At 72.9% G+C, this 22,621-nt stretch overlaps 3 protein-coding genes across 8 annotated transcripts in view; 1 reads left to right on the forward strand and 2 right to left on the reverse strand.

Annotated features, from left to right (window-relative positions):
* RYR1 (ryanodine receptor 1) overlaps nucleotides 1-6,312 on the reverse strand; it is a 61,456-nt gene extending 55,144 nt beyond the window's left edge. For both annotated transcript variants that reach the window (XM_087729613.1, XM_087729612.1), the window contains exons 1-6: nucleotides 6,194-6,312; nucleotides 4,372-4,491; nucleotides 3,012-3,116; nucleotides 1,729-1,803; nucleotides 1,560-1,638; nucleotides 840-952 (exon numbers count right to left, since the gene is read on the reverse strand). In XM_087729613.1, coding sequence (XP_087585739.1) covers nucleotides 840-952; nucleotides 1,560-1,638; nucleotides 1,729-1,803; nucleotides 3,012-3,116; nucleotides 4,372-4,491; nucleotides 6,194-6,238 — 537 coding nt within the window. In that variant the 5' untranslated portion in view covers nucleotides 6,239-6,312. The remainder of the gene's footprint in view (nucleotides 1-839; nucleotides 953-1,559; nucleotides 1,639-1,728; nucleotides 1,804-3,011; nucleotides 3,117-4,371; nucleotides 4,492-6,193) is intronic.
* Nucleotides 6,313-7,904: 1,592 nt separating this feature from the next.
* RASGRP4 (RAS guanyl releasing protein 4) lies at nucleotides 7,905-17,651 on the forward strand. Of its 4 annotated transcripts, none has more exons than XM_087729627.1 (15): nucleotides 7,905-8,029; nucleotides 8,562-8,719; nucleotides 9,527-9,632; nucleotides 9,736-9,798; nucleotides 10,659-10,808; nucleotides 11,512-11,677; nucleotides 12,579-12,752; nucleotides 13,199-13,315; nucleotides 14,446-14,721; nucleotides 15,307-15,387; nucleotides 15,456-15,559; nucleotides 15,692-15,749; nucleotides 15,890-15,944; nucleotides 16,017-16,156; nucleotides 16,621-17,651. In XM_087729627.1, the coding sequence occupies exons 1-15, from the start codon at nucleotides 8,007-8,009 to the stop codon at nucleotides 16,786-16,788; spliced, it is 1,839 nt and encodes a 612-aa protein (XP_087585753.1). In that variant the 5' UTR covers nucleotides 7,905-8,006; the 3' UTR covers nucleotides 16,789-17,651. The 4 variants fall into 4 exon arrangements, with proteins under 4 accessions (XP_087585753.1, XP_087585755.1, XP_087585752.1 ...); XM_087729629.1 differs by having other exon boundaries at nucleotides 14,482-14,721; XM_087729626.1 differs by having other exon boundaries at nucleotides 13,261-13,315.
* A 106-nt stretch (nucleotides 17,652-17,757) lies between these two features.
* SPRED3 (sprouty related EVH1 domain containing 3) lies at nucleotides 17,758-22,159 on the reverse strand. Of its 2 annotated transcripts, none has more exons than XM_087729634.1 (5): nucleotides 22,104-22,159; nucleotides 21,349-21,436; nucleotides 20,019-20,187; nucleotides 18,836-19,062; nucleotides 17,758-18,300 (listed from the first exon to the last, which is right to left on the reverse strand). In XM_087729634.1, exons 2-5 carry the CDS (start codon nucleotides 21,430-21,432, stop codon nucleotides 17,758-17,760), a joined length of 1,023 nt encoding a protein of 340 aa, XP_087585760.1. In that variant the 5' UTR covers nucleotides 21,433-21,436; nucleotides 22,104-22,159. The 2 variants fall into 2 exon arrangements, with proteins under 2 accessions (XP_087585760.1, XP_087585758.1); XM_087729632.1 differs by having other exon boundaries at nucleotides 21,277-21,436.
* Between the last annotated feature and the right edge of the window lie 462 nt (nucleotides 22,160-22,621).

Below are 22,621 nucleotides of genomic sequence, written 5' to 3' on the forward strand. Positions count from 1 at the left end.
CGCTGGTGCTCGCTCGTGCATGCGCCCGGCCCTTGTGCACTGGTGCTCGCTTACGCACAGCCAGTCCTCACACGCTGTGCTCGTGCACGCACACAGCCCTCGCACGCCAGTCCTTGCTCGCGCACACACGCAGCCCTTGCACGCCAATCCTCGCTTCTGCACACACGCAGCCCTCGCACACCAGTCCTTGCTCGCACACACGCACAGCCCTTGCACACTAGAGCTTCCTCACGCACACACGTGGCCCTTGTGTACTGGTGCTCACTTGTGCACACACCCAGCCCTTGCGCCCTGGTGCGCGCTTGTGCGCACCCAATCCTCGCACACCGGTCCTTGCTTGTGCTCACGCACAGCCCTTACTCGCTCGTGCACGCACAGGGTCCTTGCACGCTGGTGCTCGCTTGCGCACACACACGGCCCTTGCAGGCTGCTGCTCACCCGTGCACCCTCACGCTCGCTCGTGCATGCACAGGGCCCTTGCACACTGCTGCTCCCCCATGCACCCTCGTGCTTGCTCATGCACGCACACAGCCCTTGCACGCTGCTGCTCACTCGTACACGCACAGGGCCCTCGCACGCTGTCGCTCACCCATGCACCCTCACGCTCGCTCGTGCACACACAGGGCCCTTGCACGCTGCTGCTCACCTGTGCACGCACACGGCCCTTGCACACTGCTGCTCGCTCGTGCACCCTCGCGCTCACTCACGCATGCACAGGGCCCTCGCACGCTGCTGCTCCCCCATGCACCCTCGCGCTCGCTCGTGCACGCACAGGGCCCTCGCACGCTGGAGCTCCCCGTGCCCCGCGCGCCCTTGCACACCCGCACGCGCCCCCGTACCAGGTAGCGCTCGGAGGAGACGCTGACGAGGATCAGGTCGTCGCCCACCCGCACCTTCTCACCCTCCGAGCGCTGCTTGGACGCGGGGTGCATGGTCCACCAGCACGCCTCGCCTGCGGGGGCGGTCAGGGGGGCGCCCCCAAACCCCAGGGGGGACCCCCAACCTGCAGCCCCCCAAGGCTCCTAGGGACCCTCCAGGGGACCCCAAAACCCCAGGGACCCCCCCCCGCAGGGGGACCCCTCCAAACCTGCAACCCCCAAGGCCCCTAGGGACCCCCCAGGGGACCCCCCAAGTCTCATAGGTACCGCCCTAGGGGGACCCCCCCCAAACCTGCAACTCCCCAATGCCCATAGGGACCCCCCCAGGAGCACCCCCAAAGCCCAGGGGACCCCTCAAGTCCCCCCAAGACCCATAGGTACCCCCCTAGGGGGACCCTCAAACCCCAGAGGGACCCCCCAAACCTGCAACCCCCCAATGCCTATAGGGATCCCCCCGAGGGACCCCAAAACCCCAGGGGACCCCCCCCAGGAGGAGCCTCAAACCCCGGGGACCCTCCCCAGGGGGACCCCCAAACCTGCAACCCCCCAAGGCCCATAGGGACCCCCAAATCCCAGGGGACCTCCCCCAGCCCATCGGGACCTCCCCCCATAGCCCAAGGGCACCCCCAACCCCCTCAGAGCCCCCCCAAACCCCTCAGGGACCCCCCGGACCCCCCTTACCGGCCGCGTCCTTCTGCAGCCCCACGTCGAAGGCCAGTTTGTCGGTGACGGAGCGGGAGGTGGTGAGGCAGCTCAGGTACTGGGGGGGGGGGACACTCCGTTACGGGGGTCCCCCCACACCTCGGGGGGGTTCGGGGGTCCCGGGGGGTTTGGGGGGGCCCCCACTCACCATGCCGCTGTGGGAGTGCCGCAGGAGGATGGCGTGGCCGTAGAGCAGCGTCCGGTGCCCCCCGCCCTGCGACGACTGGGGGGGACGGGGGGGTCAGCGGGGACCCCCGAGCCCCCCTGGGCTGTGGGGTGACCTGTGCCATGCACGGCCCTCGTGCTGCAGTTGCGCACCCCGTGCAATGCACAGCCCTTGCGCAAGACCCGTGTTGGGGTGACCCATGCCTTGCACGCCCCTCGTGCTGCAGTTGTGCACCCTGTGCAATGCACAGCCCTTGTGCAAGACTCGTGTTGGGGTGACCTGTGCCTTGCACGCCCCTCGTGCTGCAGTTGTGCACCCTGTGCAATGCACAGCCCTTGTGCAAGACTCGTGTTGGGGTGACCTGTGCCTTGCACGCCCCTCGTGCTGCAGTTGTGCACCCCGTGCAATGCACAGCCCTCGCGTGAGATCCATACTGGGGTACCCCGTGCCTTGCACGCTCCTCGTGTCCAAGCTGTGCACCCTGTGCGCTGCACGCCCCGCGTGCCAGAGCTGTGCACCCTGTGCAATGCACGGCCCTCGTGCCAGAACCATGTCAGGGTACCCTGTGCATTGCACACCCCTCGTGCCGCCAGCGTCAGGGCCTCCGTGCATTGCACGCCACTCGTGCTGGGGGCGTCAAGGCCCCTGTGCATCGCACGCCCCTCGTGCCGGGGTACCCCCGTGCATCGCGCACCCCTCATGCCAGAGTTGTGCACCCTGTGCATTGCACGCCCCTCGTGCCGGGGTTGTGCACCCTGTGCATCGCACGCCTCTCGTGGCGGGGTTGTGCACCCTGTGCATCGCGCACCCCTCGTGCCGGGGTTGTGCACCCTGTGCATCGCGCGCCCCTCGTGCCGGGGGTGTCGGGGTACCCCCGTGCATCGCACGCCCCTCGTGCCGGAGCTGCGCACCGGGCCCTCGTGCGCCGCACGCCCCGCGCTCACACCGGGGGTCTGTGGTGGGATCCATGCGGAGTGGGGGGTCGGGGGGGCACACCCGGACGCCTGGGTCCATGCGGGGGGTGGGGTGGGGGGCAGAGCCCCCCCGGACACCGGGGAGGGGGGGGTTGGGGTGCAGAGGAGGAGGCCGAAGGTGAGGATGAGGAGGGGGTCACTGCACCACAGTGGCACCTACCCACTTGTCCAGGTCGACCCCCTGGGGTGGGCGAGGGGGGAAGAGAGAAGAGGGGGGGTCAAGGGGGGCTGGGCCCCCCGGGACCCCCCCGGGACCCCCCCAGGAGCCCCCCCAGGAGCCCCCCGACCCACCTCGGCCCCCGTCTCGGAGCTGTTGGCCAGCATCTCCTGCAGCGCCCGCACCGACAGCGACTGCTCCAGCACGAAGCAGCAGACGGCCAGGTCGGGGGGGACGTTCTGGGGGGACACGGGGGGTCAGGGGGACCCCCACCCACCGCGGCCACGGGCCAGGTGGCACTGGGGTCCCCATGCCAGGGACTATGGGGGTCCCCGATGTCCCCCCGCCATGGGGTAAGGGCTGGCCCCATGGCCCCATCCCAGATGATACTGGGGTCCCCCACACCTGATGCTGGGGGGCCCCATGTCCCCCTGCGTGGTGACACTGGGGTCACCGTGCCATGGGGTACGGGGTGTCCCCATGTCCCCCTGCCAGAAGAGAATGGGGTCCCCACGTCCCCCTGCCAGGTGATACTGGGGGTCCCCATGTCCCCCTGCCCAGCAACACTGGGGTCCCCACGTCAGGGAAGACGGGGTGGCCCCCTGCGAGGGGGTGCTAGGGTCCCCACGTCCCCCTGCCATGGGATATGGGGTGTCCAATGTCCCCTGCCAGTGGGCGGGGGGTGTCCGATGTCCCCCATGTCCTTATGCCAGGGGGTATCAGGTGCCCCACGTCCCCGTGCCAGGTGCTATAGGGTGTCCCCATGTCACCATACCGGGTGCTATAGGCTGTCCCCATGCCCGGTGCTATAGGACGTCCCCATGTCCCCGTGTTTGGTGCTATAGGGCGTCCCCGTGTCACCATACCGGGTGCTCTGGGGTGTCCCCACATCCCCCACGGCCAGCAGTAGTGGGTGTCCCACATTCCCTGTCCCCCATGTCCCCATGCCAGGTGATGGGGGGTCCCCATGTCCCCATACCAGGTGATAGTGGGGTCCCCCCCGTCCCCATACCGGCTGCAACTGGGTGTCCCCATGTCCCCATCCCAGGTGCCACGGGGTGTCCCCACACCTCCCTGGCCACCAACGCCAGCCCCACCGTGTCCCCCCGTGACCTTGGGCATTGGCGGTGGGCACTGGGCACCCCCGGGACCCCCTGACCTGGGCGTTGGGCTCTGGGGACCCCCCGGACCCCTGACCTGGGCGCTGGGCTCTGGGGACCCCCCGGGACTCCCTGGACCCCTGACCTGGGCGCTGGGCTCTGGGGACCCCCCAGGACCCCCCGACCTGGGCGTTGGGCTCTGGGGACCCCTGGGACCCCCTGACCTGGGCGTTGGGCTCTGGGGACCCCCCAGGACCCCCGGGACCCCTGACCTGGGTGTTGGGCTCTGGGGACCCCCCGGGACCCCTGACCCGGGCATTGGCGGTGGGTACTGGGGACCCCTGGGACCCCCTGACCTGGGCGCTGGGCTCTGGGGACCCCCGGGACCCCTGACCTGGGCGTTGGAGGTGGGCTCCAGGGAGCAGAGGCGGTTGCCGAAGCCCTCGGCCGCCAGGCAGAGCTTCAGCTGCTCCTTCAGCAGGGTGCTGGTGCACTGCAGGACCACCTCGTCCTCCTGGGGGGCACCGGGACCCTCAGCACCCCGGCACCCCCCCGGCAAAGCTCGGGGGCCAAGGGGGGACCCCGGCCCTGAGGGACCCCCCAAAACCCAGGGGGGAGTGGGACGGATGGACAAGACCCCTGGGTGCCCCCCCCAAAACCAAGGGTCCTATATGGGGGCCAGGACCCCTGGGTGCCCCCCCAACCCCAATGGGGTCTATGGGGGGGGACAAGACCCCTGGGTGCCCCCCCTCAACCCCAATGGGGTCTATAGGGGGGGCCAGGACCCCTGGGCGCCCCCCGGGGACCCCGCTGCCCCCCCGCCGGCTCGCTGGCATCCCCGGCCCGCGGGAGGAATCCGCCCCCCCCCGGGGGGGCCCGGGGCGGCGGGGGCAGCTGGGGGGGGGGGGGGGGGCCCGGGGGGGGGCCCTGCCTCAGTTTCCCCTGGGGGGGGGAGAGGGGGGGCAAATCCCCCTCCCCAGCCGAAATCTGCTGAGCTCAGCATTTCCCACGGGCCCGACCCCCCCCCCAGGGGTGTCGTCCCCCCCAAGGACACGGCCTCGCCCTTGACCCCCCCCGATTTGTACCGGGCTCCGGGGGGGGGGGGCGGTTATTAACGGCAACTCTCCCCCCCCCGGGGGGGTCCCAGCCCAGTTTTGAGGACAAACTGGGAGGAACTGGGACAAGGGAAGGAACTGGGTCACCTCCCCCCTCCCATCCCACCCCCCCCGGGCTGGGGGGACCCAGGCGCCCTGCCCCTCCCCCCCGGGGGGATCTGGTTTCCCCCTCCCCCCCCAAGCAGCTGCTCCCCCCCTCCCCCCCCCGGCTTTGCGCGTTGCTTTTTTGGGAGCGCACGCGGCCCCGGGGGGGTGTTGCACACCCACCCACCCCTTGCACCCCAGTCCCTCCCAGTGTTCCCAGTTCAGGCTGGTCCCCCCCAAGCAGCCCCTCCCAGTCCTCGCTTACCCCCCCCAGTGCTCCCAGTTCCCCCCAGTCCTCCCAGTTCACCAGATTCGATCCTCCCAGTATCCCCAGACCCCCCTAGCTCTCCCCCAGTATCTCCCAGCTCTCCCATTCCCCTCTCCCCAGTCCCCCCAGTTCCCAGAGCCCCCAGTTCCTCCAGTATCCCCAGCCCTGTCCCTCCAGTGTCCCCCGTCCCCCAGATCTGAGCCCCCCAGTATCCCCTGACCCCCCTGGCTCTCCCCCAGTACCTCTCAATTCCCGCATTCCCAGCTCCCCAGTGCCCCCCAGTCTCCCCAATGGCCCCACACCAGTTCCCCCAGCCCTATCTCCCCAGTGTCTCCAGTGCTGTCCCCCCAGTATCTCCCAGTTATCCCATTCCCAGCTCCCCGGTGCCCCCCCCGGTTCCCTGAGCCCTATCCCCCCAGTATCTCCTCCCAGTTCCCCCAGTTCCTGAGCCCTATCCCCCCAGTACCTCCTCCCAGTTCCCCCAGTTCCCTGAGCCCTATCCCCCCAGTACCTCCTCCCAGTTCCTGACCCCTATCCCCCCAGTACCTCCTCCCAGTTCCCCCAGTTCCCTGAGCCTTGTCCCCCAGTATCTCCTCCCAGTTCCCTGAGCCTTATCCCCCCAGTATCTCCTCCCAGTTGCCCCAGTTCCCTGAGCCCTGTCCCCCCAGTATCTCCTCCCCGTTCCCCCAGTATCCCCAGCCCAGTCCTCCCAGTATCCCCTCCCAGTTCCCCCAGTATCCCCCACTCACCGTCCGCAGGAACTGGACATCGTCCTCGCCGTCGGCCTCAGCCATGGCTGCGGGTGCCGGGGACCGGTCACCAGTGGGTGCCGGGGACTGGCCACCAGTGGGTGCTGGTCAACAGTGGGTGCCGGTCACCGGTGGGTGCCGGTCGCCCGTGGGTGCCGGTCGCGGCTCGGTGCCCCCCCGCCCCGGCCACCGGTGGGTGCGGGTCCCGGGTGGGTGCCGGTCCCGGGTGGGTGCCGCTGCCCGTGTCCCGGCGCCGCGGGGCTCCGCCGCCTCCCGGAGCCGCTGGCCCGGCCCCCGCCGCCACGTAACGGGGGAGGGACCGGGGCGGGGGGGAAACTGAGGCACCGGCCCGGGGCGGGGGGGTCCCCCCGAAGTGGGGGGGGCGCAGCCCATAGAGGTGCGCCTGGACCTTTAAGAAAAAGGGGGGGGCACTGCCCGGACGCCTGGGGCCCCCCCGCGGACCCCCGTATTTCCCCAGAGGGGGGAAGCCCAGTTCGGCCCAGTTCGGCCCAGTTGGGGACAGGTGGAGGCCAGGCCCCGCCCCTACCGGCCCCTAATTAACCCCTCGCGCTAATGAGGGCAGCTGGGGGGGGCGGACCCTCCCCTCCCCCCCGGGGCCCAGGCCATGCTGGGGGGGGGCGGCCCCACAGGACCCCCCGGGACCCCCAGGTGGGGCGACCACGGCAGCGGGGGGACCCACGGTGCAGGGACCCCCGCGGCATCGGGGTTACCCACGGCACGGGGACCCCTGTAGCACAAGGGACCCCACAGCATGGGCACCCCCACGGCACGGGGACCCCCACGGCACGGGGACCCGCGGCACAGGGACCCCCATAGCACAGGGACCCACGGCATCGGGGTGGCCCACGACACGGTGGCCCATGGCACGGGGACCCCGTGACACAGTGGCCCACGGCACAGGGACCCCACGGCACGGGGACCCGCATGGCACAGGGACCCGCATGGCACAGGGACCCGCATGGCACGGTGGCCCACGGCACAGGACCCCACGACACGGGGACCCCACAACACGGTGGCCCACAGCACGGGGACCCCACGACACAGTGGCCAACGGCACAGGGACCCCACGGCACGGGGACCCCACAGCACGGTGGCCCACGGCACAGGGACCCCATGGCATGGGGACCCCACGGCACAGGGACCCCACGGCACGGGGACCCCACAGCACGGTGGCCCACGGCACAGGGACCCCATGGCATGGGGACCCCACGGCACGGGGACCCCACGGCACAGGGACCCCACGGCACGGGGACCCCCATGGCATGGGGACCCCACAGCACGGGGACCCCACGGCACAGTGGCCCACGGCACAGGGACCCCCATGGCACGGGGACCCCACGGCACGGGGACCCCACGACACGGTGGCCCACGGCACAGGGACCCCCACAGCACGGGGACCCCACAACACGGTGGCCCACGGCACAGGGACCCCATGGCACGGGGACCCCACGGCACGGGGACCCCACGACACGGTGGCCCACGGCACAGGAACCCACGGCATCGAGGCGACCACGGCACGGCCGTCCCCATGCCACGGAGGTCCCCAGGAGGGACACGGGGGGGGCGTTGGGGGGCTGGGGGTGCCCGGGGGGGGTCCCCAGCCCGGCGGGGGGTGGGGAGCGCGGGCGGCCGGGTCCCCTCCCCGTCGGCGGGCGCTGGGTGACACGCGCCCCGTCCGGCCTGACATCACCCGCCCCGCAGTTCCTTTTTCACCCTCATCCGCGTAACGAGTTCCTCTCCGCCTCAGCCCCGGGGGCCCCGCTGCCCCCCGCCCCGGCCCGAGCCCCCCGCCATGGACCCCAGGGAGAGCAAGAGGTGGGTGCGCGCCCCGGCCCCGGCCCCGGCCCCGGCCCCGGCGTCCCCTCCCCACCAGGCTGCGCCCCCTCCGCCTTTGGGGCGCCGTCTCAGCCCCCCAAACCAGGACCAGGCTCTGCCTCAAACTGGGGCCGGGCTGTGCCCCCTCCCCGTCGCCTCCTCTGCCACCCCCCCCAACTGGGACCAGCTCTACCCCCCAACTGGGACCGGTTCCCCTCCCAAGCTGGGACCAGGCTCCGTCCTCCAATACGAGCAGCTCTGCGCCCCCTGCAACTGGGACCGGTCTCACCCCCCGACTGGGACCAGCCTTGCCCCAAACTGGGACCAGGCGGTGCCCCCCCCAGTACCCCAACTGGGACCAGTCCTTGTCCCTAACTGGGTCCCCGTGGGGCTCCCCCGGAAGAGCGTTGGGCAAGAGGGGCCGGGAGGGGAAGTGCCACGGCGCGGAGGGGGGCCGTGGCCGGGGCCACCCGTGGGGCCAGCCCCACGGCGGGCGGGGGTCCCGGCTGAGCGGGGCTCGGGGGCGCCGCAGGAAGCCCCCCGGGGGGGCCCCGGCCCGGCGGCCACGGCGGCGGCTGACGTGCCCCACGCCGCGGGAGATCGGCCAGGCCATGGCCAACGCCGGCCTGGGGGAGCTGCCGCAGGCCTGCAGCCTCGACCAGCTGCTGGAGCGCTGCCTCGACGCCTTCGGTGAGCGCCCGGCCAGCGGGCACCGCCGCCCCGCTGCCACGGCCCCGCTGCCACGGCCGCGCGAGCCACGGCCCCTGGGTGCCACGGCTCCTGGGTGCCATGGCTCCTGGCCACAGCATCCCCTGGATGCCACATCCCCCTGGGCATGGTGTCCCCTGGGTGCCACAGCCCCTGGGTGCCACAGCATCCTCTGGGTACCACGTCCCCCTGGCCACAGCATCCCCCGGGTGCCACGTCCCCTGGGTACCATGTCCCTGGGTGCCATGTCCCCTGGGTACCACGTCCCCTGGGTGCCATGTCCCCTGGGTGCCACGTCCCCCGGGTACCACATCCCCTGGGTGCCACATCCCCTGGGTACCATGTCCCTGGGTGCCACGTCCCCTGGGTGCCACGTCCCCTGGGTCCCACGTCCCCTGGGTGCCACGTCCCCCGGGTACCACATCCCCTGGGTGCCACATCCCCTGGGTACCACGTCCCCTGGGTGCCACGTCCCCCGGGTACCATGCCCCTGGGTGCCACATTCCCTGGGTGCCACGTCCCCTGGGTGCCACGTCCCCCGGGTGCCACGTCCCCTGGGTCCCACGTCCCCCGGGTGCCACGTCCCCTGGGTGCCACGTCCCCCAGGTGCCACATCCCATGGGTGCCACATCCCCCGGGTACCATGTCCCTGGGTGCCACGTCCCCTGGGTGCCACGTCCCCCGGGTGCCACGTCCCCCCGGCCACAGCATCCCCCGGGTGCCACGTCCCAGCGGGTACCTCCCCCCCCGCCCGGTGGCACCCGTGGGTGACGGTGGCTTCGCCCGCAGACCTGGACGGGCGGCTGCGGCGGGGGGAGTACACGGTGGACATGACCTTGACGGTGCACGGCTGGGTCGTGCCCTCGGCCGAGCTGGCCCAGCGCCTCCTCGCCCTATATCCTGCCGGGCCGGGGGACGCGGGGGGCGCGGGGGACGCGGGGGGACGCGGGGGCACGCGGGGGGTCCGTCCCAGGCCAGGGTCCTTAACCGGCAGCCACCTACCAGGAGGCCATGCGGGACGGGCGGGAGGAGCGGGCGCTCCGCGTCTGCCTCTTCGTCCGGTGAGGGGCGGCCGCGTCCCCCCCCGGGGGCTGCCACCCCCATCCCGTGTCCCCTCCGCTCTGCAGCCCACGTCCTCCCCTGGGCCCCATCCTGCATCCCGTGTCCCCATCCCATGGTGTCCCCATCCCATGGTGTCCCCCTTCTGCATCCCATGTCCCCATCCCGTGTCCCCAGCCCGTGTCCCCATCCCATGGTGTCCCCATCCCATGGTGTCCCCCTTCTGCATCCCGTGTCCCCCCATCCCATGTCCCCATCCCGTGTCCCCATCCTGTGTCCCCATCCCATGGTGTCCCCATCCCATGGTGTCCCCCTTCTGCATCCCATGTCCCCATCCCGTGTCCCCCTTCTGCATCCCGTGTCCCCAGCCCGTGTCCCCATCCCACATCCAATGTCCCCATCCCATGGCCCCTTTTCTGCACCCCATGTCCCCATCCCCTGTCCCCATCCCGTGTCCCCCTTCTGCATCCCGTGTCCCCCCAAGCCCATGTCCCCATCCTGCATCTCACATCCCGCATCTCCATGGCCCCATCCCGTGTCCCCATCCCGCATCCCGTGTCCCCATCCTGCACCCCATGTCCCCATCCCCTGTCCCCATCCCGTGTCCCCCTTCTGCATCCCGTGTCCCCCCAAGCCCATGTCCCCATCCTGCATCTCACATCCCGCATCTCCATGGCCACATCCCGTGTCCCCATCCCGCATCCCGTGTCCCCATCCCATGTCCCCATCCCGCACCCCGTGTCCCCATCCCCTGTCCCCATCCCGTGTCCCCACGTCCCCATCCCACGTCCCCACCCTTCATCCCGTGTCCCCCCCCTTGTCCCCCCGTGTCCCCCGGCTGGGGGGGGGGGTCCCCCCGCAGGCACTGGGTCACCCACTACCCCGAGGCCTTTCGGCTGGAGCCGGCGCTGGCCGAGGCGCTGGGCGAGCTGCGGCGGGCGGCGCTGCGCGGGGGCCGCGAGGGCCACGAGGGCCACGAGGGCCACGCTCGGCTGCTGGACGTCGGCCACCTGTAAGCGGCACGCAGGCGCGCGGGGGAGCGGGGCCGGGCACGGGGGCCGCGCACGGGCGCGTGCAGGGGTTGCGCGGGGGCTGCGCACGAGCGCGTGCCCCAGCTGCGCGCGGCCGCGAGCGGGCTGTCTGTGGGGCCTTTGCACGGGCGCGCGTGCCCGGGGCCGCGCACACGCGGGGCTGGGGCCGCGCACGCGCGTGTGAGGGTGGTGGCTGGGGCTGCGCACACGCGTGTCTGGGGCCGTGCACACGCGTGTGAGGGAGGTGCCTGGGCTTGCACACACGCGTGGGTGGGAGGTGCCCGGGGCTGTGCACACGTGTGCGAGGGAGGCGCCTGGGGCTGCGCACACGCGTGTGAGGGCGGTGGCTGGGGCTTGCACACACACGTGGCTGGGATGCGCCTGGGGCTGTGCACACGTGTGCGAGGGAGGGGCCCGGGGCTGCGCACACGCATGGGTGGGAGGTGCCTGGGGCTGCGCACACGCGTGTGAGGGAGGTGCCCGGTGCTGCGCACACGCATGGGTGGGAGGTGCCCGGGGCTGTGCACACGCGTGTGAGGGAGGTGCCTGGGCCTGTGCACACGCATGGGTGGGAGGTGCCCGGGGCCGCGCACACGCGTGTCTGGGGCCGCGCACACGCGTGTGAGGGAGGTGCCTGGGGCCGCGCACACGCGTGTGCCGGCGCCCGCAGCCCCGTGTGCGCAGGCCGTGCCCGCGGCCGGGCCGGCTGAGCCCCCCGCGGCCCCGGGGCCCCCCCGCGCCCCCCGGGCCCCCCAAGCGCAAGGTCTCGCTGCTCTTCGACCACCTGGAGGCGGGGGAGCTGGCGCGGCACCTCAGCGGCCTGGAGCACCGCGCCTTCTGCCGCCTCTCGGTGCGCCCGGGGGGCCGGGGGTGCCAAGGGGTGCCGTGCACGGCCGTGGGGTGCCGTGGGGTGCCGAGGGGTGCTGTGGGGTGCTGGGGGGGTGCAGTGCATGGCCATGGGGGGCTGTGCACGGCCGTGGGGTGCTGGGGGGGTGCAATGCATGGCCGTGGGGTGCCGAGGGGTGCCGAGGGGTGCCGTGCACGGCTGGGGGGTGCCGAGGGGTGCCGAGGGGTGCTGTGGGGTGCCGAGGGGTGCTGTGGGGTGCTGGGGGGTGCAGTGCATGGCCATGGGGGCTGCGCACGGCCGTGGGGTGCTGGGGGGGTGCAATGCATGGCTGTGGGGTGCCGAGGGGTGCCGTGCACGGCCGTGGGGTGCCGTGGGGTGCCGAGGGGTGCTGGGGGGTGCAGTGCATGGCCGTGGGGTGCCGTGGGGTGCCGAGGGGTGCTGGGGGGTGCAGTGCATGGCCGTGGGGTGCCGAGGGGTGCCGAGGGGTGCTGTGGGGTGCCGAGGGGTGCCGAGGGCTGCCGTGCACGGCTGTGGGGTGTCGTGGGGTGCCGTGGGGTGCCGAGGGGTGCTGTGGGGTGCCAAGGGGTGCCGAGGGCTGCCGTGCACAGCTGTGGGGTGCCGTGGGGTGCCGAGGGGTGCTGTGGGGTGCCGAGGGGTGCCGTGCACGGCTGTGGGGTGCCGTGGGGTGCCGAGGGGTGCTGAGGGGTGCCGAGGGGTGCCGAGGGCTGCTGTGCACAGCTGTGGGGTGCCGTGGGGTGCCGAGGGGTGCCGTGCACGGCTGTGGGGAGCCGTGGGGTGCCGAGGGGTGCTGAGGGGTGCCGAGGGGTGCCGTGGGGTGCCGTGGGGTGCCGAGGGGTGCCGAGGGGTGCCGCCGGGGCTCGGCGGGCCCTGACGCGCGGCGCAGGGCCAGGACTGCCGGCGGTACGTGCAGCGGGGGGGCGCGCAGGGGACCCCCGCCCTGGAGCGCGCCGTGGCCCTCTGCAACGGGGTCTGCCGGTGGGTGCGGCTGATGGTGCTGAGCCGCCCCACGGCCCCCCAGCGCGCCGAGGTGGTGGCCAAGCTGACCCGCATCACCCAGGTGGGGCGGGGGGCGAGGGGGGTGAGGGGGTGCAGATGGGGTATGGGGGGGTGCAAAGGGGGTATCGGGGGGGCAAAGGGGGGGAAAAGGGGTATGGGGGGGTGCAGGGGGCACAAGGGGGGTGCAAAGGGGTATGGGGGGGAGCAGAGGGGCACAAGGGGCAAAGGAGGGGTGCAAAGGGGGGTGCAAAGGGGGGCAAAGGGGCAGGGGGAGTGCAGAGGGGTATGGGGGGTGCAGAGGGGCACGGGGGGGCTGCAAAGGGGCACAGCGGGGTGCAAAGGGGCACAAGAGGGGTGCAAGGAGTAAAGGGAGGTGCAAGGGGCAGGGGGGTGTGCAGAGGGGTGCCGGGGGTCTCGGGGGTGCCGGGGGTGGCAGGGTGGGGTGCCGGGGGTCTCGGGGTGCCGGGGGCGTCCGTGCCGCTCAGCCGGGCGCCCGGGTCCCCGCAGGAGCTGCGGGAGCTGCAGAACTTCAACACGCTGATGGCGGTGGTGGGGGGGCTCTGCCACAGCTCCATCTCCCGCCTGAAGGACACCCAGGCCCTGCTGCCCCCCGAGGTGGCCAAGGTGGGGGCGCTGGGAGGGACTGGGATGCACTGGGAGGGACTGGGGGGGCACTGGGAGGGACTGGGAGGGAATGGGGGGGCACTGGGAGGGACTGGGATGCACTGGGAGGGACTGGGGGTACACTGGGATGCACCGGGAGAGACTGGGATGCACTGGGAGGGACTGGGGGGCACTGGGAAGGACTGGGGGGGCACTGGGAGAGACTGGGGGGGCACTGGGAGGGACTGGGATGCACTGGGAGGGACTGGGGGGGGCACTGGGATGCACTGGGAGAGGTTGGGAGGGCACTGGGGGCGACTGGGATGCACTGGAAGGATCCTAGGGGGCACTGGGAGGGTCCAGGGAGGTACTGGGATACAATGGGAGGAACTGGGGGGGGCACTGGGAGGAACTGGGAGGGCACTGGAATGCACTGGGGGTCCCTGGGGACATGGGGAGCACTGCAGGGGTTGCAGTGGGCTGTACTGGACAGCACTGGGTGGCACTGGGAGGGACTGGGGAGCCCTGGGGAGCATGGTGGGATGCAGTGGGCTGCAGCAGGCTGCAGTGGGCTGCAGTGGGCGGCACTGGGATGCACTGGGTAAACGCGGCAGGATGTAGTGGGCTGCACTGGGCGGCACTGGGATGCACTGGGAGGGACTGGGGAGCATGGCAGGATGCAGCAGCCTGCAGCAGGCTGCAGCCGGCTGCACTGGGCAGCACTGGGGACCCCTGGGGAGCACGGCGGGCTGCAGCAGGCTGCACTGGCCTGCGCTGGGCAGCACTGGGGAGCATGGCGGGCTGCAGCAGGCTGCTGCGGGCTGCACTGGGCGGCACTGGGACACACTGGGGAGCATGGCGGGCTGCAGCGGGCTGCACTGGGCTGCACTGGCCCGTGCCGGGTGGCACTGGGCAGCACTGGGGACCCCTGGGGAGCACAGCGGGCTGCAGCAGGTTGCAGCAGGCTGCACTGGGCGGCACTGGGACACACTGGGGAGCACGGCGGGCTGCAGCAGGCTACAGCGGGCTGCACTGGGCGGCACTGGGACACACTGGGGAGCACGGCGGGCTGCGGCGGGCTGCGGCGGGCTGCGCTGGCCCGCGCCGGGCGGCACGGGGCGGCACTGGGAGCACCGCCATGGCGCCCGCAGGCCTTGGGGGCGATGGCGGAGCTGGTGTCGGCGCAGGGCAACTTCGGGGCGTACCGGCGGGCCTTCGGGGCGTGCCGGGGGTTCCGGCTGCCGCTGCTGGCCGTGCACCTGAAGGACCTGGCGGCGCTGGACGCGGCGCTGCCCGGGCACCTGCCCGGCGGCCGCCTCAACCTGCCCAAGCTGCACGGCCTCTACCAGCACGCGCTCGACCTGCGGGCGCTGCAGCGCCTCGCGCCCCCCTTCCGCGCCGACCCCCAGCTCCTGCGCCTGCTGGCCGTGAGGCGGGGGCCGGGGCGGGGGGGCGCAAAGGGCGGGGGTGCACGGGATGGGATGCAAGGGTGCAAGGGGTGGGGTGCAAGGGGTGGGGGTGCAAGGGTGGGTGTGCAAGGGGTGAGGGTGCAAGGGTGGGTGTGCAAGGGATGGGGGTGCAAGGGGTGGGGGTGCAAGGGGTGAGGGTGCAAGGGATGGGGGTGCAAGGGTGGGTGTGCAAGGGATGGGGGTGCAAGGGGTGGGGTGCAAAGGATGGGGGTGCAAAGGATGGGGGTGCAAGGGGTGGGGTGCAAGGGGTGGGGGTGCAAGGGGTGGGGGTGCAAGGGTGGGTGTGCAAGGGATGGGGGTGCAAGGGGTGGGGTGCAAGTGGTGGGGGTGCAAGGGGTGAGGGTGCAAGGGTGGGTGTGCAAGGGGTGGGGGTGCAAGGGGTGTGCAGGGGGGTGCAGGGAGGTGCAGGGGGGTGCGGGGGTGCAGGGAGGTGCGGGGGTGCAGGGGGTGCAGGGAGGTGCAGGGGGGTGCAGGGGGTGCGGGGGGGTGCGGGGGTGCAGGGGGTGCGGGGGGTGCGAGGGGCCGTGCCCCTGCCGCCCCCAGCTCTCCCTGGACACCTCGCACACCGAGGAGGAGCTGTACGAGCTCTCGCACGCCCGCGAGCCCCACGGCCCCAAGGCCCTGGTGAGGGGCACGGGGGGGGGGGAACGGGGGGGGCAGCAGGGGGACCCCCCTGACCCTGCCCCCTCCAGCCCCCCCTGCCCGACAAAACGCCCAGGGACGGCGAGTGGGGCCCCCCCAAAGCGGAGCCCCCGGCCAGACCCCCCGGGACCCCCGAGCCGGAGGAGCAGGAGGGGTGAGCCCCCCAAAAATGGGGAGGGGGGAGCCCCCGGGCGCCTGGCACCCCAAAACTGGGGGGGGGGGGACACAAGGGATGAGGGGGGCGGCTGGGGGGGTTGGGGTCCCTGACGCCCCCCTGCCCCCCCAGGGAGCTCTCGCACCGTTTGCACGAGAAAGCCGCCCTCTGCCACGCGTGCAACGGCTTCGTGAGTGACACCCCCCCCCCCCAAACCCGGGGACCCCCCCAGGGGCCCCCAACCCCCCAGGGGCCCCCCAAACCCCCTCAGGGGCCCCCCAAACCCCAGGGGGACCCCCAACCCCCCCCCCGACCCCCCTCTCCCCCCAGCTCTGCAAGTGCAAGGGGCTGGCGGAGGCCGAGCGCAGGAGCCCCCCCCGCTCAGGTGAGCTCCCAGTGCTCCCAGTACCCCCCCCACCCCACCCGCCCCTGTGAGCCTGACCCCGGCTCCCCGCAGAGGAGGAGGAGGAGGAGGAGGAGGAGGAGGGGGAGGCCTTGGCGCAGGGGGGGCCCCGCCGCGACGCCTGGACGCAGACGGAGCCGGGCCCCCCCCCGGCCCCACCCGCGCTGCTGGAGGAGCTGGAGCAGCTGCGGGAGGTGAGCGGCGGCGGGGCCCTCGTGCGAGCCCTCGTGCGAGGGCCTGGTGCGACACCCTCGTGCAAACCCGGGTGCGAGCCCCCTGTGCAGGGCCCTCGTGCAAACCCCCGCGCAAACCCTTCTGCAAACCCTCATGCCGGCCCCCGTGCAAACCCTTGTGCGAGCCTCTTGTGCAAACCCCCGTGCGAGCCCTTGTGCAAACCCCCGTGCAAACCCTTGTGCGAGCCTCTTGTGCAAACCTTTGTGCAAGCCCCTCATGCAAACCCCGGTGCAAGCCCCGTGCGAGCCCCTCAGGCAGACCGTCGTGTAAACCCTCGTGCAAGCCATTGTGCGAGCCCCTCGTGCAAACCCCATGCAAACCCTTGTGCAAACCCCATGCAACCCCTTGTGCAACCCCTTGTGCAAACCTGCACAAACCCCGTGCAAGCCCCGTGCAAACCCCGTGCCCGCCCCCCCCCCCCCAGGATCGGGCCCGGCTGCTGGCGCTGACGCGGAGGCTCCGCCCCCCGCTGGGGGCCCTGGGCTCGCTCCGCCTCCAGGACCCGCCCCCCGCCGCGCGCGGCCCCGCGCCCTCGGGCTCCTCCAATCAGGAGGGAGGGCGGGCCCTGGCGACGGTTGCTACGGACCCGTGACCACGTGGAGGAGACCCCCCCTCGACGCCCCCTTTAATTACAGCGGGGCGGGGGGGGGGCTTTAATTACCGGGGCTGGCCCCGCCCCCGCCAATAAATTAACATAAATTATCGGGGCAATAAATAAAGGGAGGGTCCCAGCCGGGGGCGGGGGGACCCCACGGGGTCCCCACGCCAACGGACACCGGCGTCGCGGCTCCTCGCACCGGCACCGCCCCGGCGCGCACCGGTGCCACGCGTCCTTGCACCATCGGTCTCTCTGTGCCGGCATGCACCAGTGCCACGCGTCCTCGTGCCATCCCCGTGCTGGTGTGCACCAGTGCCATGAGTCCTCGCACCATCCCTGTGCCGGCGCACGCTGGTGCCACGCGTCCTCGCGCCATCGGCCTCCCCGTGCCGGTCTGCACCGGGGCCACGCGTCCTCGCGCCATCGGCCTCCCCGTGCCGGTCTGCACCGGTGCCACACATCCTTGCACCGGCCTCCCCGTGCCGGTCTGCACCGGTGCCACGAGTCCTCGTGCCGCCCTTGTGCCAGCACGCGCTGGCTGCACATGTCCTTGCACCATCGGCCTCGCCACACCGGCACGCACCGGCGCCACGAGTCCTTGCGCCATCGGCCTCGCTGCGCCAGTGTGCACCGGTGCCATGAGTCCCCGTGCCGTCCCCATGCCAGCACACGCCGGTGCCGCGAGTCCTTGCGCCATCGGCCTCGCCACGCCGCCACGAGTCCGTGTGCCATCCCTGCGCTGCCACGCACCGGTGCCACGAGTCCCCGTGCCATCCCCATGCCGGCACCCACCGGCGCCACGAGTCCCGGTGCTGTCCCTGTCCTGGCACCCACCGGCGCCACGAGTCCCGGTGCCGTCCCCGTCCTGGCACCCACCGGCGCCACGAGTCCCGGTGCCGTCCCCGCGCCGCCAGGCCCCGCCGCCGCCCCGCGGCCTCGCGCCCTCGCGCCGCCGCCGCCCTCTCACCGCGCGGCCTTGTGGCGCCCGCCGCAGCAGCCGCAGTGGCCGCCGCACCAGTGGCAGGCGCGCAGGGGCGGGTAGCAGCAGAGGCAGGGCACCAGCAGCGCCAGGGCGGCGGGCGCCAGCCAGCGGGCGCAGCAGTGGGGGTCCCCGCCGCCGCAGGAGCAGGGGGCCGAGAAGTCCCCCTCGGCGTCCGCCATGCAGTGGTAGAGGAGGCTCTCGGCGCACCACAGGCAGCTCAGCCGGCGGACGCAGCGTCCGGCGGGGTCCGGCGCGTCCCGGCACTGCCCGCGGCCGTTCTCCTCCCGGTTGAAGACCCCCCGGCAGTAGACGCAGCGGGAGGGGGCTCCGGGCGGGGGGTCCCCGTGGATGCGGCAGGAGGGGGAGCCCTTGGGATCTTTCTGGAAGCGGACGCGGGCGGGCGCGGCGGCGGCCCCCTCGGCGCGGCGGTAGTCCTCGTAGCCGTGGGCGGCTCGGGGGTCCCGGGGGGGCGGGGGGGTCTCCGGCTCCTCCGGCTCCCCCAGCGGCAGCGGCTGCGGCTGGGCCTGGGGATGGGGCGTCAGGGGGAGGCACCCCCCAATGGCCGCCGGGACCCCCAAGGGCACCCCAAGGTGGGACCCCAAACCGGGACCCCAAACCAGCACCTGGAACTGGGACACCCCCCCCCCAACCACCAGCACCCCAAACTGGGACCCAGCACTCTGAACTGGGACACCCTCCCCAGCACTGGCACCCCAAACTGGGATCCAGCACCCCAACCAGCACCTGAACTGGGACCCAACACCCTGAACTGGGGCCCAGCACCCCAACCAGCACCCTGAACTGGGACTCAGCACCGTAAACTGGGACCCAGCACCCTGAACGGGGGCCCAGGACCTCAAACTGGAACCCAGCACCTCAAACTGGGACCCAGCAACCCAACCAGCGCCCTGAACTAGGACCCAGCACTGCAAACTGGGACCCAGCACCCCAACTGGGACCTGACCCCCCCAACCAGCACCTTGACCCAGGACCCCAGCCCAAGGCGGGACCCCGCCCCACACCCCCAGCCCGAACTGGGAGCCCCAACTGGGTGCCCACCTGCCCGCCCGGGGGCTCGCCCGGGGGCCGGTAGCCGGTGGCCGAGGACTCGCTGGTGACGATGGTGAGGGGCGCGGGGCGCGGGGCGCGGGGGGAGGCTGGCGGCGGGGGGGGGTGCGGGGAGGCCGGCGCGGAGAGGGGGGGCGGCTCCGGCGCGGGGCTGCGACCCCCCGTGTCCCCCCCGTCTCCCGCCGAGGAGGAGGAGGAGGAGGAGGAAGATGGGGAGCCTGCAGGGAGACGGGGGGCAGGGGGTGAAGGGGGCCCCCGGCCCCTGGGGGTCCCCAAGCCCCCCAGCACCCCAAGCCCCCCAGTGCCCCCAAGCACCCCATGATGTCCCCATGCTCCACGATGTCCCCAAGCCCCCTGGTGTCCCCAAGTCCCCTGGTGTCCCCAGGCTCTATGGTGTCCCCAAGCCCCCCGCTGTCCCCAAGCCCCCCGCTGTCCCCATGCCCCACGATGTCCCTAAGCCCCCTGATGTCCCCATGCTCCACAGTGTCCCCAAGGCCCCCGGTGTCCCCAAGCCCCCTGGTGTCCCCAAGCCCCTCAGTGTCACCATACCCCACGATGTCCCCAAGCCCCCCAGTGTCCCCAAGCCCCCCAGTGTCCCCATGCTCTATGGTATCCCCAAGCCCCCCAGTGTCACCGTACCCCACGATGTCCCCATGCTCTATGGTGTCTCCAAGCCCCCCACTGTCCCCAAGCCCCCTGCTGTCCCCAAGCCCCCCACTGTCCCCATGCTCTATGGTGTCCCCAAGCCCCCCGCTGTCCCAAGCCCCCCACTGTCCCCATGCTCTATGGTGTCCCCAAGCCCCCTGCTGTCCCCAAGCCCCCCACTGCCCCCATGCTCTATGGTGTCCCCAAGCCCCCCCGTCCCCAAGCCCCCTGCTGTCCCCAAGCCCCCCACTGTCCCCATGCTCTATGGTGTCCCCAAGCCCCCCGCTGTCCCAAGCCCCCCACTGTCCCCATGCTCTATGGTGTCCCCAAGCCCCCTGCTGTCCCCAAGCCCCCCACTGCCCCCATGCTCTATGGTGTCCCCAAGCCCCCCCCTGTCCCCAAGCCCCCTGGTGTCCCCAAGCCCCCCAGTGTCACCATACCCCACGATGTCCCCATGCTCCATGGTGTCCCCAAGCCCCCCGCTGTCCCCAAGCCCCCGCCACCCCCTGCCCGGGCCCCGGGTGCCCACCGGCGGCCAGGGCCTGCAGGGCGCCGCGCACGCCGCGGCGGAAGGCGCTGGCGTCGGCGGGGCTCTGGAAGGTGAGGCCGAAGCGGCTGCCCCCCACGCGCCAGTGGTGGAAGGTGGGGGTCACCTCGTTGTACTCCAGGTCCCGCCGCAGCGCGCACTCCAGCGTGGGCTGGGGACGCGGGGACACGGCTCGGCCCCGCTCCCCGTGGCCCCCGGCCCCCTGTCCCCACGCCACAGCCCTGGGCCCAGCCACCCCGTCCCCATCCCCCTGTCCCCATGCCACATCCCTGTCGCGTGTCCCCTGTCCCCATCCCCACGTCACAGCCCTGTCCCCCATCCCCGTCCCCCTGTCCCCATGTCCCTAATCCCCACATCCCATCCCTGTCCCCACATCCCATCCCTGTCCCCTGTCCCCCATCCCTGTCCCCCAGTCCCCATCCCTGTCCCCCTGTCCCCATCGCCGTCCCCCTGTCCCCCTCCCTGTCCCCTGTCCCCATCCCCGTCCCCATCCCCATCCCCATCTCCATCCCCATCCCCCTGTCCCCATCCCCGTTCCCATCCCTGTCCCCATCCCTGTCCCCATCTCCATCCCTGTCCCCCTGTCCCCGTCCCCCTGTCCCCCTCCCTGTCTCCTGTCCCCATCCCCGTCCCCATCTCCATCCCCGTCCCCCTGTCCCCATCCCCGTTCCCATCCCCATCCCCATCCCCGTCCCCATCCCTGTCCCCCTGTCCCCCTGTCCCCATCCCCGTCCCCATCTCCATCCCTGTCCCCCTGTCCCCCTCCCCGTCCCCATCCCTGTCCCCATCCCTGTCCCCCTGTCCCCCATCCCTGTCCCCATCCCCGTCCCCATCCGTGTCCCCATCTCCATCCCCGTCCCCCTGTCCCCCTCCCCGTCCCCATCCCTGTCCCCCTGTCCCCATCCCTGTCCCCATCCCCGTCCCCCTGTCCCCATCCCTGTCCCCATCCCTGTCCCCATCCCTGTCCCCATCTCCATCCCCGTCCCCCTGTCCCCCTCCCCGTCCCCATCCCCGTCCCCATCCCTGTCCCCCTGTCCCCATCCCTGTCCCCATCCCCGTTCCCATCCCCGTCCCCATCCCTGTCCCCATCTCCATCCCCATCCGTGTCCCCATCTCCATCCCCGTCCCCCTCTCCCCGGCCCCCTCCCCATCCCTGTCCCCATCCCTGTCCCCATCCCCGTCCCCATCTCCATCCCCGTCCCCCTGTCCCCCTCCCCGTCCCCCCGTCGCCCCGCCGTACGGCCTGGTCCCGCAGCCGCTCCCCGCGGATGAGGTAGCGCCGCTGCCGCCGCCCGCCGCCGCCGAGCGTCACCTGGCTCAGCCCCCCGCCGGCCCGGGGCACCCACCCGCCGCTCGCCTCCTCGCGGGTCATCACCACGGCGCGCACCCGCAGCATGTGCCTGCGGGACGGACGCACGGACACGCGTGGGGACCGGCCCCCCCGCCCCCGCGCTCCCTCCCCGCGCGCGCAGCCGTGACATCACCACGCGTTGCCATGGCAAGCGGCGGTGTGCCGGGATGGGGGGGGGGACGGACGGACACGGGACCCCTGGGACCCCCCCCCCCCCGCGGGACCCCCCTCACCCCCCCATGCAGGGGTCCGCCCCCCCTCAGTGGGGCCATTTTTTGTGAATGGGGGGGGGCACGTGACCGGGGCTTTGTCCCCGTCACAAGGGGGGGGGGGCGCGGCCGGACCCCCCTCCCCCTTCTCCCCCCCCCCCCGATTTATGAATGGCGCCGGACGCTCATTCACAACGGCGGCGCGCGCCCCGGGGCAGGGGGGTGGCGCGTTCATTCAGCAAAACGAACCCGGTCCCGCGGGGGGGGGGGGGGGAGGGGGCAGGGACCCCTCCCCTAAAAGGGGGTGCCCCCCCCGCTAAAGGGGCCCCCACCCACCCCCCGCCCGCGGGGAAAACGGGGCGGCCCCGGGCCCTTGCCCCCCCCCCCCCCCCCCAAAAAAAGAGCTTTTCCACGCGGAGAAGCCGCGGGTCCCCGTGGGAAAGCGCGTCCCCCCCGGGCAGGGTCCCCCCACGCGTGCCCCCCCCGTGCCCCCCCGGCCCCACTGACCACGGCGGCGGGCGAGGCGGGGGCTGAGCCGCGGAGCCGGAGCCGAGCTGCCGCCGGCGCCGCCGCTTGGTCCTAATGCCCCGCTGCGGCGGGGGGGGCCGGAGACCAGCCCCCCCCCCTCCAATCCCCCCCCCCCGGACGCCTGGGTCCCCCCGCCCCGCCCCCCGCCCTTCCGAACTGCCCCCCCCCCCTCCCCGCGGCCGTTGCGATCGTTACCGGCAGCTGCGGAAGGGTGAGAAGGGGGCGGGGGGCGAGGGGGGCGAGGGAGGGGGGATTGGGGGAGAAGCTCCCCCCGCCTCAGTTTCCCCACCCGGGTCCCCGCCCCCCGGGATGGGGGGGGGGGGGGGCGTGGGGGCGGAGGGGATCCGGGGGTGCCGGGGGGGATTTGGGGGTCCGGGGTTGGAGCCCCCCTGCCTCAGTTTCCCCACCCGACCCCCCCCACGGGATGGGGAGGGGGGATGTGGGCGCACAGGGGATTTGGGGGTGCCGGGGGGATTTGGGGGTCCGGGGGGGATTGG

This window comes from Nipponia nippon, unplaced genomic scaffold (genome assembly GCF_047370975.1).
Source record: "Nipponia nippon isolate SJK-2023a ecotype South Korea unplaced genomic scaffold, ASM4737097v1 scaffold_46, whole genome shotgun sequence".
NCBI classification, from domain to species: Eukaryota; Metazoa; Chordata; class Aves; order Pelecaniformes; family Threskiornithidae; genus Nipponia; species Nipponia nippon.

Coding starts and splice junctions, on each gene's coding strand:
- RASGRP4 (XM_087729626.1), top strand. CDS start 8,007: ATGGACCCCAGGGAGAGCAAGAG. Junction 13,316..14,445: donor TGCCCCCCGAGGTGGCCAAG/GTGGGGGCGCTG, acceptor TGGCGCCCGCAG/GCCTTGGGGGCGATGGCGGA. Junction 15,750..15,889: donor GCCACGCGTGCAACGGCTTC/GTGAGTGACACC, acceptor CTCTCCCCCCAG/CTCTGCAAGTGCAAGGGGCT.
- SPRED3 (XM_087729632.1), bottom strand. CDS start 21,432: ATGCTGCGGGTGCGCGCCGTGGTGATGACCCGCGAGGAGGCGAGCGGC. Junction 19,063..20,018: donor CCTGCAGGCCCTGGCCGCCG/GTGGGCACCCGG, acceptor GTCTCCCTGCAG/GCTCCCCATCTTCCTCCTCC. Junction 18,301..18,835: donor GCGAGCCCCCGGGCGGGCAG/GTGGGCACCCAG, acceptor CCCCATCCCCAG/GCCCAGCCGCAGCCGCTGCC.